The following is a 17,124-nucleotide window of genomic DNA, read 5'->3' as shown; positions in this document are numbered from 1 at the left end:
ATTTCCCCTTCCTGCATCCTTATGTCACCGAATTCCACCAGGTCAATTCACCACCTCCCTTTCTGCAGTCACAAATCCTCCTTCTGACCACACTGAATCTCCAGTCGGCTAATCATTCTCACAACTCCATCTGCTGACTCTGAATCTCTCAGAACATCCTCCCTTAGACTGGGGTCAGGTACGAGAATCCAGAGGAAGATTGGAATTGGGTTTTCTCACCTACAAGATTGGGGATTCACATGATTGTTTCCCCTCTAATCTCATAAACAAACATGGAAAGTCCTCCCAAGTGCACTCACTGGGCTAGATCACTCTAAGTGACGCCTAAGTGGTAAAGTCAGCCCACCTGACTTGGGAGTTCTAAACCTGGGAGAAGGGGGTGATGGGAAGAAACTACTTTCACCAACCTTCGATCAAACATGACCATGTTCTTCAGTTGTGAGAACAGACAACAAATACCGGCCACCGCAGCATTGGGAAAACAGATGACTCTGTCCCGGGTGGGTCTGATTACAATGCTTTCAGACATCTCAAAATGGCGCCTGTACTCATCAGCGCTTACCAATGCTCCTAAATCATATTAACAAAGAAACAGAACCTTTTCGTTACATTCCACAGCTGCATCTTAACATTACTGGTTTCTTTTCTCTTGTATGTGTTTAGAAACATGGTTCTGAGTGAAATTCCTAAGTGTCCCTAATATGCCAGAAACGTCATGGCACACAAAGAGTTAAGAACCCTTGTTTAGTAGTAGAGGGGTAGACACCTTGGTATGTATGGTGACCATACCTCCCCAAGCATGGAACGAGGTCTGAGAAGAAAATCTGCATATGGAGATGGGAGAAATTGTCATCAGGGATTTCCTTGTAAAATTCAGTGCCCAGGCTCATCCTTGGGGCTTGGGTGAGGTGAGAGTTGAGATTGCTTCTGAGGGACAAAGGTTTCCAGGAGAAAGTCTGGACTAAGCAAGACCTAGAAGAACTAATGCTCCTGTGGGCTTTGGGGATGAGGAGACCCTGGCAGCCAGAAGAGTCTATATTCCTCCCAGCAAGGAAAGCTGGATTAGCTTCCTCAGACCAGAAAGTGCTTCTGCACTTATTGGGGACACAGCCCTGTGGGTGTTCAGTGAGATCAGAGCAGATATTGAAGAAGGTTTAAAAAACAAAAGGCCCAATTACAATGAACTGTGAGCACGCCAGTTGATCTGTAACCCCAGTTTGGGGGGGAATTTGACACCCTCTTCTGGACTCTACAGGCACTGCATGCACATGATACATAGATATATATGTAGGCAAAGCACCCATATACATAAAAAGTACTAACAATGAGACATCACCCCACAACCAGCACACTAAGGGCACAAGACTCTCAGGCAACCAGGGCCTTGATCAACACTGTGCTCCAGAACTCTGCTAACCCATGGCTTGGAGTGGAAATGACTGACCTTCAGACTTCAGAGTATTCAATGAAGAACTATTAGAAAAGCAAACATCTGGCATAAGATTGAAAAAAAAAAAAAAAACCAAGCATCGGTGACCCACATCACATCAACATGGTGATGTATGTCTTGTAAACCCAGCAGGCTATCCTGGACCACCCTTGCCTAAAAAAAAAAAAAAAAAAAAAAAAAAAAAGAAAAATGTTAAGAAAAGAAAAGAAATTTGAATTATTTTTATAGGATCCAAATCCAGTAAATGGAGCAAATATTGAAGATTCCAAATGAAGAACACAAGGACGCCTCCGAGTCCCAAGGGCCAACGTCAAAGTTACCTTTGCTTCATGATGCACGAATCCCTTCAGTGAACAGGCGCATACTATCCACAGCCGATCTCAGAATAGTTGTCAGGGCCAGCAACACACACCTGAAATCTCAGCAGATGGGAAGTGGAGGTGGGAGGTTCAGGAGTTCAAGGACATCCTTGGCTACATAGCTTCTTAAGGTCAGTGTGGTATCCTCGAGGCACTGTCTCCAAACAAACAATGAAAGAAAACACAACCAGAAAAGGGGCAGTGCCCTCACCAACTCCCATCCTGCAAAGACCCTTGAGGTGACCCTTGAAATAGCTCTGATTTACTAATACCTGGGAAGCCATTTTGTGTCCCAGGAAACACAAAGAGGAGTTGGAGGCTGAGGGGATGATTGGCTCTCAGAAATGAAGCCCATGTGGTGGGTAGAGGCTTCACTTCCGGTTTTAGCGCTTTGAGAATTCCATCCAGTGTGTCTGAATCATATTCCCCTGATGCCTCTGGTTTTACTCCCTTTCCCTATCTACCCAACTTTGTGTCCTTTGATTCTCCTTACCAATTTTAATTTGTGCTGCTCATATATTCATGGATGTTTGGCCTGCCCCTGGAGTGTGGTCAACTTACTAGGTGATACACTTAAAAATCAACTCTATCTTCCCCAGTAGGTATCAATCCCCAAATCCTCAGCTACAGGTGGGACTTGGTCCTCAGGCTTTTTGTAGCTCTCACCGTACATTCAGTTCTTGTGTTGATTTCTTTAATCCTCATGCAACTATGTGAACTATGGAAAATTCATCTCATATTTCTCATGTCAAGGAGCAGAAGCACAGAGTCTTCTTAGAGCCTCAGGGAACATGACCAGACAGAGGCATCCATCTCCTATTAATAAAAGCTGGGATTCTAAGCAAATCGTAAGGAAGAGAGATTCTCCACCCCATGCTAGGAGGATCCCAGATTTCCACCTGGAAAAAGAACACTGAATCCTGGGTGCCACACTCAGAACTCAATCTCTTGCTCCTTTGCTATTTTGATCCATTTTCTGTGCAACTTCAGAGGCTTGCCCCTCCTCGGACCAAGGTGCTGATGGTGTTTCTGGGCTTAATCATGTGCATTAGTGCCTTTCAGAGCAGAACCCTGGGCCCTGTGTTATAAATCTCAGCCAGAGCAAAGTGAATTTTCTCAGGAACAGGAGGAAAGTGAACCAAAGCTAGGACTGTTGTGTTTTATAAAATGTGATGTAATGTGGCAGGAGGGAGCATCTTAGCCAAGGTGTTCCTCTGAGGAAGCACCACCATGCAATAGGCCTAGTTCAAAAGGATGTTTATTGGGGGAAGGGAAGGGGACTTGGAGAAGGGGGTAGAGGCAGAGAAAGGGAGAGAGAGAACAGAAAGAGAGAAGAGAGATGAAGAGAGTAAGAGAGGAAAAGGCTGGCTGGGAACACATGGGGAAGGGGGAAAGAGGGAGGAAGGAGAGAGGGAGGAAAGGAGAGAGGGAGAGAAGGAGGAGGGAGAGAAGGAGGGAAGGAGGAAGGGAGAAATTCTTAGCTATGAAGGAAACTCATGGGGAGCTGAACCAGTTCAGAAGAAATGGTGGTAGTAGTTTGTTTGGCTTTCTAGGTGTTTTGGAATGGAATGAGTTCCCTTTCTCACTTTGGCATTGACTTGTTTGGGACATGACAGGATGTTGGATAATCCAGAACAAAGACAGGAAAGATGATTGGTTTCCACCACAGACTCATCCAGTAGGATATCTAAAAGTCCTACCGAATAGCACCCTTGGGAGAGGTGGAAAGTGGAATAAAACCCCAGCAAGTCTTTGTCTTAGAGGTGGGAAGAGAGGAACAGGAAGTCAGCCATCTTAAATGTGTAAGTAAAATATGCATTCATCTGCCTAGAGCTGTTCTCCCTTCTATCTGTCTAACAAGAGTCTGTCTGACTCCTCTTCCCTCAAAGTGGAATCTCAAAGAGCTTCAATTTTTCTCATGCATAGGGAAGCTTAATACTTTCTAAGGCATTTATTGGTGTTTTGTATTTCTTACTTTCAGAACTGTCGGTTCATTGCATTGGTCCACTTATTGACTGTTTCATTTCCTTGGTGGTTAATTTTTCAGTTCTTTGTAAATTCTGGATGTTATCCTTCCTATAGAAGTATAGACGTGAAGATTTTCTTCCATTCTGAGAACATTCATTTGTTCTTAATGTGTTACAGACTTTTTCTGAAGAGACGTGACATGTCTACTCACCCCAGATAGGAAACCACTGAGAGACCAGAAACCACCAAAGTCCAGCTTGTTGCACCAATGGGGATTACTTCCAGGAATACAGATGAGGGATTACTTACAGGAGCAGGAATGACTCACAGACAGATGTATCACCAAAGCCCACCCCAGCATGGGTGACAGCTGACAAAATTGGGAATCTGGAGCATACAGCCCAGCCTTCAACAGCTTAGAGAGTGTTCTTCCAGGTTGGTCTGAGGCTCTTCTAGGCAGACTGGCTGCTGTTTGTTTCTCTTCTAAATAACTTAGCTAGCCTTTCCTTCTGTCCGGCTGCTTGGCTCATCTCGGCTCTTTTTTGCAATTTGACTTGTCTGAGAGAGACTCTTAGAAATCATAACTGTTACCTACTCTTTGAAGAGAGGAGCCTAGTGAACCTAGTCAACTTCAGGGACTTCCTGAATCCATTTAATGGAGCTCACCTGCCAGATGGAGAGTTTTACCTCCCCTTTAGAACACCTTGCTGTTTTAACTCTTTGTGAACATTCTGTTCTAAAACAGCCTGTTATTTCATTTCCTTCCACAGCCTATGGTCTTAAGACGTTTCTTTCCAAGATGTAAGGCTTCAACTTTGGAGGAAACTGCTATCTAACAGCTCAGCTGCTGGTTTCTCTTGCTATGCAAAAACTTTTGAATTTCACACAATCCCTTTTGTTGATTCTTGAGGCTAATTTCCTCTTTGGCCTTGTAGCAGAATCTTAGCAGAGCCCTTGTATCTGGCATGAATTCCAGAGCGATGGCACCCAAGCTTTGACGCAGCCTTTTGTAAACAGTTCATGATGGTTATCCGAGGTTTTTATGAGGTTCCTCTTCCAAAGGATTCTCAGAGCCTTTGCATAACTTAATCCCTGAGACACAGTTGGCAAACTAGGAAGTTGAATATGACTGAGCATTGCTTAGGTAATGGTTCCTTCAGACAACTCCCAGATCAGATAAGAGGTTTGGTATTCAGAAATCCACTTGCTAAGTGTTTTGTTTAAGAGTGAAAGAGTACTTCCATGAAGCTGCTGGCATTGGGTCATCCAGAGACTGATCCTCCTACTGCTTAGAAGGCTAAATTCATCCTACAGTCTCTCTCTCTCTCTCTCTCTCTCTCTCTCTCTCTCTCTCTCTCTCTCTCTCTCTCTCTCTTTCTCTCTCTCTCTCTCTCATCAATCATCCTGCATAACCCAGAACACCAAAACAATCTTCACACATCTGCGTGTTATTTCCACAGGGACTACAATAGTTTTCTTTATACTGTCCCACTTTTAGAATAGTACACTCCATGACCTAAGCACATTATTTGTGCATAATTTCTGAATAGTCTCAAGATCAACTCTATGAAAGGAAAAAGAAGGTCATAACTCTGCCAACAAAACAAGCAAAAAGAGAGGACGTCTGAGATCCCAGATGTGAGGTAGGTAGAGACATGGCAAGTGCCGATAAAATGAGGTGAGAGGGAGAACTCTGCTTCTGGTTTCCCCTTGCTCCTTTTCTCCTCCTCTTCCTCTTCTACCACCAGCATTTCTTTCCTGCAGGAACAGATCACCACACCAGTAAATCTCTTTCTCAGCCAGGCTTCTCATCATAGATGTTCCGGACCCATGATTGAGGGTCCCGGATTTAGGGTTTGGAATCTGGTTCTGCAACTCATGAAGCCTGACCTAAGTTGTCAACCTCACTACCTCAGGAATCAACTGAAACCCAAAGCCTCTGGGTGTGCTTATAAATGGTTTTCCTAATAGGGTCATTTGAGGTGGGAAGACTAACCTTAAATCATGGCCACATGTTCTGGTGGCAGCCTGCCTGTGTAAAGGCTCGTGGATAAAGAAGCTCTTGCTTTTTGCCTGCCTGCCCTCACGCTGACTGGCAAGTTCATTAACCCTGTTTCTGAATCATCTCTTCACTGGTGAATGATTTCTTCAGAATCCAACCTAGGCTGATGAATGGCACTCTAGGAATTTCCAGAACTTTAGCACCAAACTGGGACTGCTGAGACATCCGGTCTCATGGATGGAACAACTACCAGATCCTTGGCCTCTGTCAGGAGACGGCCATTTTTGAACTTCCGAGACCACAGCCTGTGTGTCTAGATATGTCTGTATGTGTCTGTGTGTTTGTGTGCGTGTGCTCACACATATACATATGTGTGCACACATGTGCATACATATTCATTTGTGTGTAGGTATGTATGTGCGCACACATGTGCAGATGTATTCATTCTATCAGTTTGATTCCTTTAGAGAACCCTGACAACTGTAGATGTTGGGTCCTGGTAAACTTAATCCTTTTTTTATTTGCTCCCAATGTCTGAACCTCAGGACAAAGCAGGAGTTTGGGAGAAAAACCTAAGTTCTCACCTCAGTGTTTGCCAAGACTGCTTCAGAACATGGCCGTTGCTTTAAAGGTTACTGTTCATTCTGGAACCTTGTTTGGGGCTAGACGAGTAGCTTCACTATGTGTGAGCGGCGTGGCTTTAGAGATGTCACTTTAACCTCCTTTCCCATTATCACCCTGGGGTCTACTTATCTTTACTACTGGCATTCAGTGAAGTAACCTTTATAGGCTATCTTCATACTCAGCATCGATATGGGACTGTGTTTGTTTGTTTGTTTGTTTGTTTGTTTTTCTTTAAAGTTTATTCAACACAACATAATCTCCAACTTTACTGATGGCTGACCAAGTCCACGACCAAAGTCCCCTCTAAACTGGAACCTCCCCTCTTGTGACTCTTGCAGGCCGCTCACCCTCTGGACCTTTGGGCCGAGGCAGCACAGAGTGGTGGGCACGATCTCTGGAGGTGGGTGCAGGTAATCTTGGAGATACTGGATGCCCTCATTCGTGAGGTACCAGTAGAAGTGTCTCCAAGCAAACTGCTCCTTCGCATAGCCTCAAGACTTGAGAGACTGCATGGCCTTCATGACGTGAAGGTTGGGCACGTCCTTGTCTGCCAGATTGGGGTGTTTGGGCATGTGGACGTCTTTTTGGCAACCATCACTCCTTCCTTAAAAAGGAGTTCACAGATGGCAATCTGATTCTTCTTAGGCATCAACATCATGGCAGCTGCAGCAGCATCCGAGGCAGAGGCTGGAAAGGATAGATATGAAATTATTATGAGAATTAAATGTAGTGCATTTATAGTAAAATATATTATGTCTTTGAGGACTAATACCAGCATACACAATCACAATCTAAATGTTTGCTTAAAAGAATTGCTTTAACCCATTCAGATCATTTGTTCCAGGAATGTGAATTAAACACATACTAAGTACCAGAGAGTACACAAAAACGAGCTCACCCAAACACAATAAACAACACAGGATGCTAGGAAAACACAAAGAGAGACATGAGACTGCTGGTGGTAGAGCTTGGATGTTAGGATCACTGGGTTCTGTGGATTGAAAGCTTGAAGGAAGTAAGAGTTCAAGTATCATAAGTCTCTGGGAAAGTCTAGGGTAGTCAGAAATATACCAAAAATGTTGGAAGTGGTGGTCTAGGCAGCTTGGCATGGGATGCAGTTCATAGTCACCGTGAAGAAACTGAGTACCCTGCAAACAATTTTGCTTCTTCAGAGCCTATCAGTCCCATTAAAGCACGACTTGTGAAGTGAGGGGCTGAAACCCTACTTCGCTTTGCAAGCAAGCATGCTGAGGGAATAGCATGCCTGGTGTGTCCTGAAATACTGATGAGGTCAGAGTGTGAGGGATGGAAGCTAGAGAATGTGTACAGGCAAAGAACGGAGACTCCTTAGTCACAGGAGTGAGTCTTGCTTTTACAGTGTTCTGTAGAGTACAGTGTGTTGGAGGGTGGTAAGAAGCGGGACTTCATAAAGGTATCCACAGGCACTAAAGACCAAAGAAATGAAACAACTTCTCTGGAGCAAGAGATGCTTCAGGATCAGAATTATGCCTATCATGGTACCTTCCACCCAGCTGAGACTGGGGGATTACCTCACTGTGTAATCAACTCAACATTCTCAGACATACGTCAGTAACTATTTTATACAGGAGGAAACAGAGCATCTTGCTCGGTCATGCAGGACTCAAACCCAGTCTGCCTGACTTTGGAGATCTCATACACACATGGTGGTTTGAATGAGAATGCCCCCCAAAGGCTCATATATTTGAAAGCTTAGTCAGCAGGGAGTGGCACTGTTTGAACAGAATTAGGAGGTGTGACCTCGCTGGGGGAAGAATAAATGTGTCACTACGAATGGGCTTTGAGCTTTCAAAAGCCCATGCCATGCCCAGTCTCTCTCTCTCTCTCTCTCTCTCTCTCTCTCTCTCTCTCTCTCTCTCTCTCTCTCTCTGAACCTTTGGCTCAGTGTATAACTCTTAGCTTCCTTTCCAGCACCACACTGCCTGCCGCCATGCTCTCTGCCATGATAATGATGAACTAAACCTCTGAAACTACGCAAGCCCTCAATTAAATGCCTTCTTTTATAAAAATTGCCTTGGCCATGGTGTCTCTACCCAGCAATAGAACGGTGATCTTGTCTTTTCTCGGTCAAGCTATGGCGCTACCTGTGTGGCAGAGACCACATCAGTGCCTGCCCTAGACCCTTTGTTTTTCTCAATCTGTAGAACCTATCTTTATGGAAGACGTCACATGTACTTTACAAAAAGATTTGACATGGTCATGCCTTAAGCTTTGCTGTGCACACCAAGTGATTTATCACTAGGAAAATTTTCACCGAATCGTGCTGTGCTTAAATATGCCGAATACAAACTGCTTGGGGGGTCAGACTCCCCAAGTGTGAGCCAACACCAGTTACTGAGTCGTGTTGAACCAACCTACCTTCTTGCCTCCCATGGATCATTTCTCTGATGGCCGTGGTGGCTGCTTAGACCTGGCACGTATGTGTGAAATTCTCTAAGAGTTAATAAAGGAATTTTTTAAGGGAGAAGAGTGGGCCTGGTTCCTGAATTACTCTGGCTTCTGTCTCAATGTGCTCTCTTCTGCCTGCCATGGTCCCTCCCTATGACAGCGCCCGCTGTATAGTCCTCACCACAGCCAGACAGTGTGGCCCATACCCCTGAACCTCTAGAATTATGAGCTAAATAAGTGTGTTTTACTGACAAAGTTACCCAGCCCAGATACTTTGTTACAGCAATGAAAATGTAGTCATATATCCACCTACATTGTATCCTCGTCTAGGGCTAAGCTTTCCCTGGTGTTCTGCATCTTTGGGGCCTCTTTTCCTTGCACAGACGAGTCTTCAACGAATCAGAAGACAATTCATTCTCATAGTAAACCACACTTTATTCATAAATGTCAGTCAGTACAATATGCACTATAGCACGCCACAAGGTGCACAGCTTAGGCCTGGAAGAAGCCACTTTGCAATAAGTTAGAGGGGCTGTCTACTGCTCCTATGACGTCTGACATCTCTCCACAGTCCCATATTGCTATAAATACCACAGCGGCCAACTTAGCTACTGATAGGATCGAGCAGAGACCTCAGCCAGGAGCTGAGATCTACTCAAAGCCCAATTTTTTCTGTAAAGCTCCAGCCCAGAAGAGAGAATCCCTTTCACCTTAGCAAGTTCTGAAGAAAAAAACCCCCATTGTCAGATAATTCTGGGGCTTCCCACATCTCTCTCCTCTTCTCTTCATAGTTAGCTGTTGACCACAAAACAAACAAACAAAAACAAAAATAAAACAACAATTTTTTTCAAAAATCCTCGCAGTCAGTTGTTTATCTCTGGATAATCAGACGAGGCATCTAGTGTCAAGTTGCAGACGTTTCCTGATGATTCCTGTCAATCCAGGCTAAAAATATGTTCAGCTCTCCTAGAGACTTAAGGGCGGCAGATGAGACCTCCAGCTAAAACAAAAATAAATAAGTACATTAATTGATTGGTTTTTAATTAAAAACGTAGAGTGGCATCATGAAGTCTGACTGCACCAAAGTTCGGATATTACAGTTTCCCATGTTCTGAACCTTATGAACTTTCACTTTCTCCTTATCAAACTTCTCAAATAGCATGCAGGATCAAAAGTTACTTTCCTCATGGCTTAGTACCACTCCCACTCCTACCACCCAAACAGTTTAAATCATTTTAGTTCCCTATACACGAACTTTTAAATCCTGCATTCCTTTCTCCTTTCTCTCCTTCTTTTCACAGGAAATACTAACCTTGCCAGCCAGGTCTTTTTAATCTTCTATTCACATCAATTCAACTTAATCACTCTTGTTTCTTGGGAAGCCTGATTCTCTCCAGTGCTCTCCAGTGAATAAGGAGGACATGTTGCCCCTTATAGACATATGTAGAGAGACTAGCCTGTACCTGTATGGATGTGGTCCCCGTCAATCATAAACTTGATGGCCTATCGCTTAGGCAGGAAATAGGTGGGACATCCTGTAGGTAGAAAGGATTCTGGGATAGTGCCAGGAACAGGGGATTCACCCAGGAAGATGTGACAAGCACAGGTAACCAGCCACATGGCAAAATGTAGATTAAAATAAATGGATTATTTTAAGTTATGATCTATGCCTATCTATATGGCCAAGGTATTTGTAAATATGAGTTTGAGTCTTATTTCTGGGAGCATGGAGCAGGATGTATGTATATATATTCAACAGATATATCAGGTCACTGAGACCCCCAGTGAATGTCTACCCAAACATCGGGCAGCAAGTAAAAGAAGCAGACCTAGAAAGCAATTCATGATTTGTTCCATGCCTTTCCATACTAAAAAGATGTGGTAGGGGTTAAAGGAACATTCTCTGGAGCCACTCAGCATGGGACCAAGTCCTGTGTGTTCCAAGTGGTCAAGTGTTCCTCATTGTGCCCCCATCTTCTAGTTTATTTCATGCAGTTTACACTCCAAGCCCTGTTGTGACAACGCTTTACTGGGCTGACAACAATATCTCCCTCACAGTAGGAACTACTTGGTTCTTCATTGTCCCTACAGCATCACTTAATAAAGCCTGTCCCCAAAGAACCGGAGCTCCAAAACGGTCCTAACTCCTTTGTTCTTCAAAGTACTGACATCATTTGGAGAGTGTTGAGGGTGAGGAACTTAGGCCTCAAGGCAGAATTACAAACCAGACTCTGCACTTCAGTCAGATCTGCCGATGACACACCGACAGCTGTTCCTGCAATAGCATCCCTTCCCATGAGAACTACTGAGCGAGCACACCAGTATGCAGGATGCCAAGGGCCAGCTTCCGCCCATAAGGGACGCTATATGTGTCATGTTTCGTGGGTAACGACTTCAGTTTCACTGAGGATCACTGTGCCTTCTGTATGACCACATCTTATGCAGCCCAGGCCCGATGTGGAGGTGCAAGAAAACAGTAGAGAGAGGACAGAGAGGAGGACCAGAGAATTGCCCAGTGACCTGCAACACTTTGCAGGCATCAATTGGATGAGCCTTCAATGAAGACCGGCAGGAAGAATAAATGATTTTACATGCAGAGAAGGCTGAGATGTTGGCGCCCTCTCAACCCTCCTCTCACATTTCCAGCTTCCCTATACTCTCTCCGGACCTCACCTGGTTGTAGTTGTCATGGATTATTCTGGTTGCATTGGTGGCTTCCTGACTGCAGTGACATTGTCTGTGCACCTGCTGGGACACAATGGGAACAGCACTTAGTAGACAACACTTGCACTACCTCCTCCCCCCACATGCTCCTCCTCCCTAGGTTGGGTGAAAAAGCTTAGGAGAAAGAAGCTATGAGGTCTGTCTGCAGAGAAGTTCTGCACTTGGCCGTCTGCTCACGCATCAATAGTCAACCAGGTGGTTACCATCGGAAGAGCAAATACCAGGTCTTCCTTGTTACAACTCTGAACATGACACACCCCCCCAGGTTAATTAATTGATTAAATTTATCCTTTTGATTCTACTAGTGTCATTTTTAAAGCAGGACAGGGGCCATTACCCTTTCTAACAATTTTTGAATCTGAGACACAGAAAGGGAAGAAATCTTCTGCTTCAAAGGATCCATAGCACACAGGAATTCCTCAGCAGCCCTTGGTCTGGAATTCCTCAGCAGCCCTTGGTCTGGAACCTAAGGTTTCTCTTAGCCTAAGTTTTTGTTGGTTATTTTCACTTTTGATTTTAGCAAGTGACTAGCGAGCTTCCAGGTGACCCTCAGAGACAGGCCTGACCATATGACGTCCCAGAATGTCTTAGTGTGGAAATTCAAAGGATCAGAAACAGAAAGTCCAGAGGTGTACTTATGGTCAGAATGCAACCCTTGGCATGTCCCTCTGGCGGGCTACTGTACACTTAGGAGATACACTGACATCAGTTGGTCACTCCACGAGGAGACCCATTTGATGAGGTGTCAGCAGGCAGGAAGCCCCTGGGACTGGCAAGACCATTGCAAAGTCTCAAAGGACAGGAAGTGAATGACAGGGCAAGAAATGTCCTGATTCTGCAAGGCCTGGGCTCCTTCTGGACAGATGCGAACAGAAACTTGGGTGCCCGAGGCACTGACTCACACATTGCTCCAGAGTTTTCTGCATGTGGAGGAAAGAGTTGGCGATTCTGCTGATTCTCCTCACGACCTCAAGGCTGGTCTCCTGATGGTCCTTGAACACCCTGTCTCTGTAGAATGTCAGCAGGTTGTTGGTCACGCAGCACACATCTACAGGCTACAAACACAAATTAGATCAGGCCTTTGGAGGCCCTCTGCTCTCAATATTTCAGAGGCAAAGTGCAAGTAAAAGAACTAAATGTTCTTTTCTACAATTCAGGGTATTCTTCCATACTTCCCACAGCCAAGCTACTACAGCCAGGAGATGTATTTACAAAGAATAAGGGTCGGAGTCCTATCACAGAGAAGGTTTGCTCCACAGCATCCCCAACATGTTATCAGAAAACGTAAATCCCTCCAAGAACCAGGTGCCCCCTTTATGAGATGATTTGTATCCCACAAGCCAAGGTTGTCAGCTCTGTAGTCTCCCAGCCCACAATGTCCTTGGCTCCTGAACATCAGATATCATACCTAGCATGACCAATATATCCATTTTAGCCACTGAGCCCTGGGCCATACTACTGGGCTCTCTTGCAGTCTGTCCCCTTAAATTGGGGGTGGGGTGGGGTTTGCAAGACTACAGAGTGACAGGCACATCTGGGAAGGTCAGAGGACTGCAATGGAAAGCAAATGCCTCTGAGGCAAGACTCCAGATGCTCAAAGCATAGCTCAGAAAAGGAGGTCCGCTTCCTTCTAGCAATTGGCACTCTGCAGGCCTAAGGAAGAACTGCAGAAGATTTACACCTCTGCCTCTAGCCCCAAGAGCAGCTTTTCCTAGAGAGTAGTAGCAGCCTGGTCAGAATGCTTGGATCTTTTCTTCGCCTGTTCTCTCTCACTGGACTGCTTAACCAGAGGAGACAGTGACACACGTCTATGTTATTAAAGACTGTGGCATTAGAAGAAAAGAACCCATATGGAAAGAAGGAAGGAAGGAAGGAAGGAAGGAAGGAAGGAAGGAAGGAAGGAAGGAAGGAAGGACAGATGGAGGAAAAAAGAGAAGGGAGGGGAGGAAGGAATGAAAGGAAGAGAGAGAGGAAGGAAGGAAAGGAAGAAAAGGAAGAAGGAAGGAGGGAGGGACAAATGGAAGGAAGGAAGGAAGGGAGGAAGGAAGGAAGGAAGGAAGGAAGTTAATTCAGCAGACAACACAACACACTTGTGGCCAAAACTGAGAACCTGAGAACCCTCAGAATTCATATGAAGGAAGGAGAGAACCAAAAGTTCCCCCACTCTCTCTTTCATGCATGTGTGGTCTCTCTCACCCACACACACACACACACACACACACACACACACACACACACATACACACACACACACACATGCATCCACACAAATAAATTTTTAAAAGACAAAGGAAGGGAGAGAGAGAAGTAAAAGAGGGGGGACAGGAGAATATGATAAACGTCTAAATTCATGAACTCCATTCCTAACTCCATGTCAGCTATTTCTTAAGCTTAAAAGGAGAAAGAGTTGGGCACGCTGCGTTGGCCAGGAATGAAACCCGGGTCAACTGCTTGGAAGGCAGCTATGCTCACCACTATACCACCAACACCGCAGATCCCAAATGAACAACAATGCCAACCAACCAGAGCTTCCAGGGACTAAGCCACTACCCAAAGACTATACATGGACTGACCCTGGGCTCCAACCTCATTGGTAGCAATGAATAGCCTAGTAAGAGCACCAGTGGAAGGGGAAGCCTTGGTCCTGCCAAGACTGAACCCCTAGTGAACGTGATTGTTGGGGGAGGGCAGGAATGGGGGGAGGATGGGGAGGGGAACAACCATATAGAAGGGGAGAGGGAGGAGTTAGGGGAGTGTTGGCCCGGAAACTGAGAAGGGGAATAACAATCGAAATGTAAATAAGAAATACTCAAGTTAATAAAGATTTAAAAAAAGAGAGAGAGAAAGAGTCTGGAAACAGAGACATAACCTGGAAAGGGGTGTGTCCTATTCCTGGCTTGGCCATTCACTCATCACCCTCTTCTGCTTGACAATCTCAGTTCCTCAAAGAGTTAGTCTTGTAAGTCCCCAACAACTCCATCAACGTCCATCATTTTGACAATAGACCCAGAGGTCAAAACAGTTGGGTTTTTTGTTTCACTTTGTTTTTTCTTTTAAATTGGCTTTGCTTTTTGAGACAGAGTCTTGACAACTGTGATCTAGAAGCTGCCAGGAGAAAATCCTAAACTGTGATAAAGATTCTATAAGGGCCTGCTTCACTAATCAGAACGTCTGTGACTGTGGCGATTATAGCGTTGCAGATCCAGATTCAACTTATCCTGGGTTCTCTTTAACCCCGTAGTAGCCGTTCACCCCTATGTCTGACCTAGCACCCATGACAATCGGGAGAAACTTTTAGAATATACTAACAGACCACTAGTGTCCCCAAAAGTAAGAATGTCCTCCGAGGCCCTTGGCAGATTCTCCACAGTTTTCTATAACCTACGCACCTTATTTTTCACCAGTATATTTTAAATTTTATGCCTTAATTTATGACCTTCTTTTGTTACTATACAAACTTCATGAAACTGTACTGCTTTGCGACACTATGTTTGGTATAGCCTAGAACCCAGGCTATAGTCGCTCATCTGTGACCCCAGGAAAAACTATTGCTTATTCCCTTTGAGCTAAAGTTGTTTTTTTGTTTGTTTGGGTTTTTTTGTTTTTGCATCAACATACCCCTGGCTGACTTGGAACTCATAAAATTGAACAGACTGGCTTCAAACTTGTAATGGCCTTCCTGCCTCTGCCTCTCAAGTGATGAGAGTACAGGTATGTCCCACACATCTGGCTGAGAGATGACTCTAAAGGTCCCCGTCAGGCTCTTTTTGTAAAGTGGAGAATCAACATAGCAAGCTGTCTGGTAACATCCTATCTATCTATACTTGTTCTGGAGAGTGGGACCGGCATCCTACTGGCCTTCCCAACGAGCCGTCATTGTAAGGTTCATTACCAGCCATTCTATACGAATTCTTATATGAACTTTAATCTCAAAAGCCTCCCCAGCCTCTCTGTTGTCCCTGTCAGAAAGCCAAGGCTCAGCCTAGTTCCAGAAGTAGCGTCTCAGCCCTTACACTATTCTGCCTGTCCTTTGCATCCTAACCTGTTTGCTCCCTGTCCCTGGAACACCAGCCTGACCTCACTGATATTATACCCACTTTCCCTGTATCTTAAACCTTTATCAACGTATTCACACCCCCAGCTTTAAATGACTCTGTTTTGTTCTATTTCATTTCTCCCAATGGAATCTTCCAAAACAGCCACCAAGCCACTGGAATCCTGCCCCACTGAAGTAACGGGTACTCTCTGGGGAAGTGTCACTTCTTTGGCCATGCCCATGGTTTCAAAGTCATTGGGATACCGATATGCCCAAACTACTTAGATGACAAAGAAACCTGGACCATTAACAGAGTCCTGGGCATGGATTTGTTTCTTAGAAGCACAAGAGACACAAACCAATTGGTACCTTAATGCTCCTCAGGTTCTCCAGGGTGGACAGGATGGTGACATTTTTGAAGGTGTCCTTAGTTTGCTGTGGAGAACAGGGCAGACATCAATGGGAACCTTCTGAGCTGTAAGGTTAAGCATACCGACTCCTTCAGGCAACCCATGCTCACCAGGGTTCTCCTGATCTCCTGGAAACTCTTTTCCAAGAGGCGCATGTCCACAGAAACCAGACATCTCCTAAGACTGTTGATATGAACTGAGCAGAGAACGAACACCATGCCCAGGAGCCAGTGAGACGCGCACTGTGCCTTCATGCCTTCTGCAACGATGGGAGGCAGCTGTCCACCTAGGCTGCAGAGATTGGCTGTCTGACTCTCTGGCAAAACAAGGAAAAAAATCCCATTGGCAATGGAAGTTAATAGGCGGCCCTGCCCTCCCCAGTCTGCTCCTTCTAAGAGTCCGGACATCTTGGGCCATTGAGATACATCAGGAGGCAGCACTTGTCCTACCCAGCAGGCATGTTGGGCACTGTAGAAAACCCCTGCACAAAGACCTACTTTCTCGACACCTACCCTCCTGCCAAGGTTTGCTCCTCTCCGTGTCTCACCAAGGAGGGAACTAAGAATTAGGGGAATAAAATAGTGCCAGAGGGTTGAGGATTTAGCTCAGTGGTAGAGCGCTTGCCTAGCAAGCACAAGGCCCTGAGTTCAGTCCCCAGCTCCAAAAAAAAGAAAAATGAAAAAAAAAAATGGTGCCAGAGCCGACGTGGTCAGCTCACCTCTGTACCCCCCTCTTATGGCCAAGCCTCCCATTTGCAAAGCAATGTCTCTCCTGCAGACATAGCTACCTCCACTGGAGATCACAGCTCCACAGCAGACAGAAACCCATCTCTGACCAGGTCCCACCGAACCCGGAAATTGACTTTGTAGTTAAAAAGATATTTAATGCTGCAAAAGGTTACATTCCTGGGGTGAAACGCCACAATTTATTTAGCTCCCTCATGCTCTATTTTCTGTTCTTTCCCCTTTCTTTTCTCCATTTCCTTTTGTTAAAAAAGAAGGTACCAGAAAATTCACACACACACACACACACACACACACACACACACACTGCGACACTTCTCCTTATCCCACAGAAACCTCATTTCAACACAAGTTATGAATAACAGTAACCCCCGTATACGC

At 45.1% G+C, this 17,124-nt stretch overlaps 1 protein-coding gene across 1 annotated transcript; it reads right to left on the bottom strand.

Annotated features, from left to right (window-relative positions):
* Positions 1 to 9,734: 9,734 nt before the first annotated feature.
* Positions 9,735 to 16,254, bottom strand: Il19 (interleukin 19). Its single transcript, XM_032915539.1, has 5 exons — positions 16,111 to 16,254; positions 15,960 to 16,025; positions 12,457 to 12,609; positions 11,504 to 11,578; positions 9,735 to 9,830 (listed from the first exon to the last, which is right to left on the bottom strand). The coding sequence occupies exons 1-5, from the start codon at positions 16,252 to 16,254 to the stop codon at positions 9,735 to 9,737; spliced, it is 534 nt and encodes a 177-aa protein (XP_032771430.1).
* Positions 16,255 to 17,124: the final 870 nt, after the last annotated feature.

This window comes from Rattus rattus, chromosome 10 (genome assembly GCF_011064425.1).
Source record: "Rattus rattus isolate New Zealand chromosome 10, Rrattus_CSIRO_v1, whole genome shotgun sequence".
Taxonomy (NCBI): Eukaryota; Metazoa; Chordata; class Mammalia; order Rodentia; family Muridae; genus Rattus; species Rattus rattus.
The sequence above is the reverse complement of the archived record's forward strand: the minus strand, read 5'-3'. Positions and strand labels throughout refer to the sequence as shown.

Bases quoted from the DNA above. Each gene is read 5' to 3' on its own strand.
- Il19 (XM_032915539.1), bottom strand. From the start codon at position 16,254: ATGAAGGCACAGTGCGCGTCTCACTGGCTCCTGGGCATGGTGTTCGTT. The intron at 16,026-16,110 runs GTGAGCATGGGT...TGTTCTCCACAG, and splicing joins AGGAGATCAGGAGAACCCTG to CAAACTAAGGACACCTTCAA. The intron at 11,579-12,456 runs GTGAGTCAGTGC...ATTGTGTCCCAG, and splicing joins AGAAAACTCTGGAGCAATGT to CAGGTGCACAGACAATGTCA.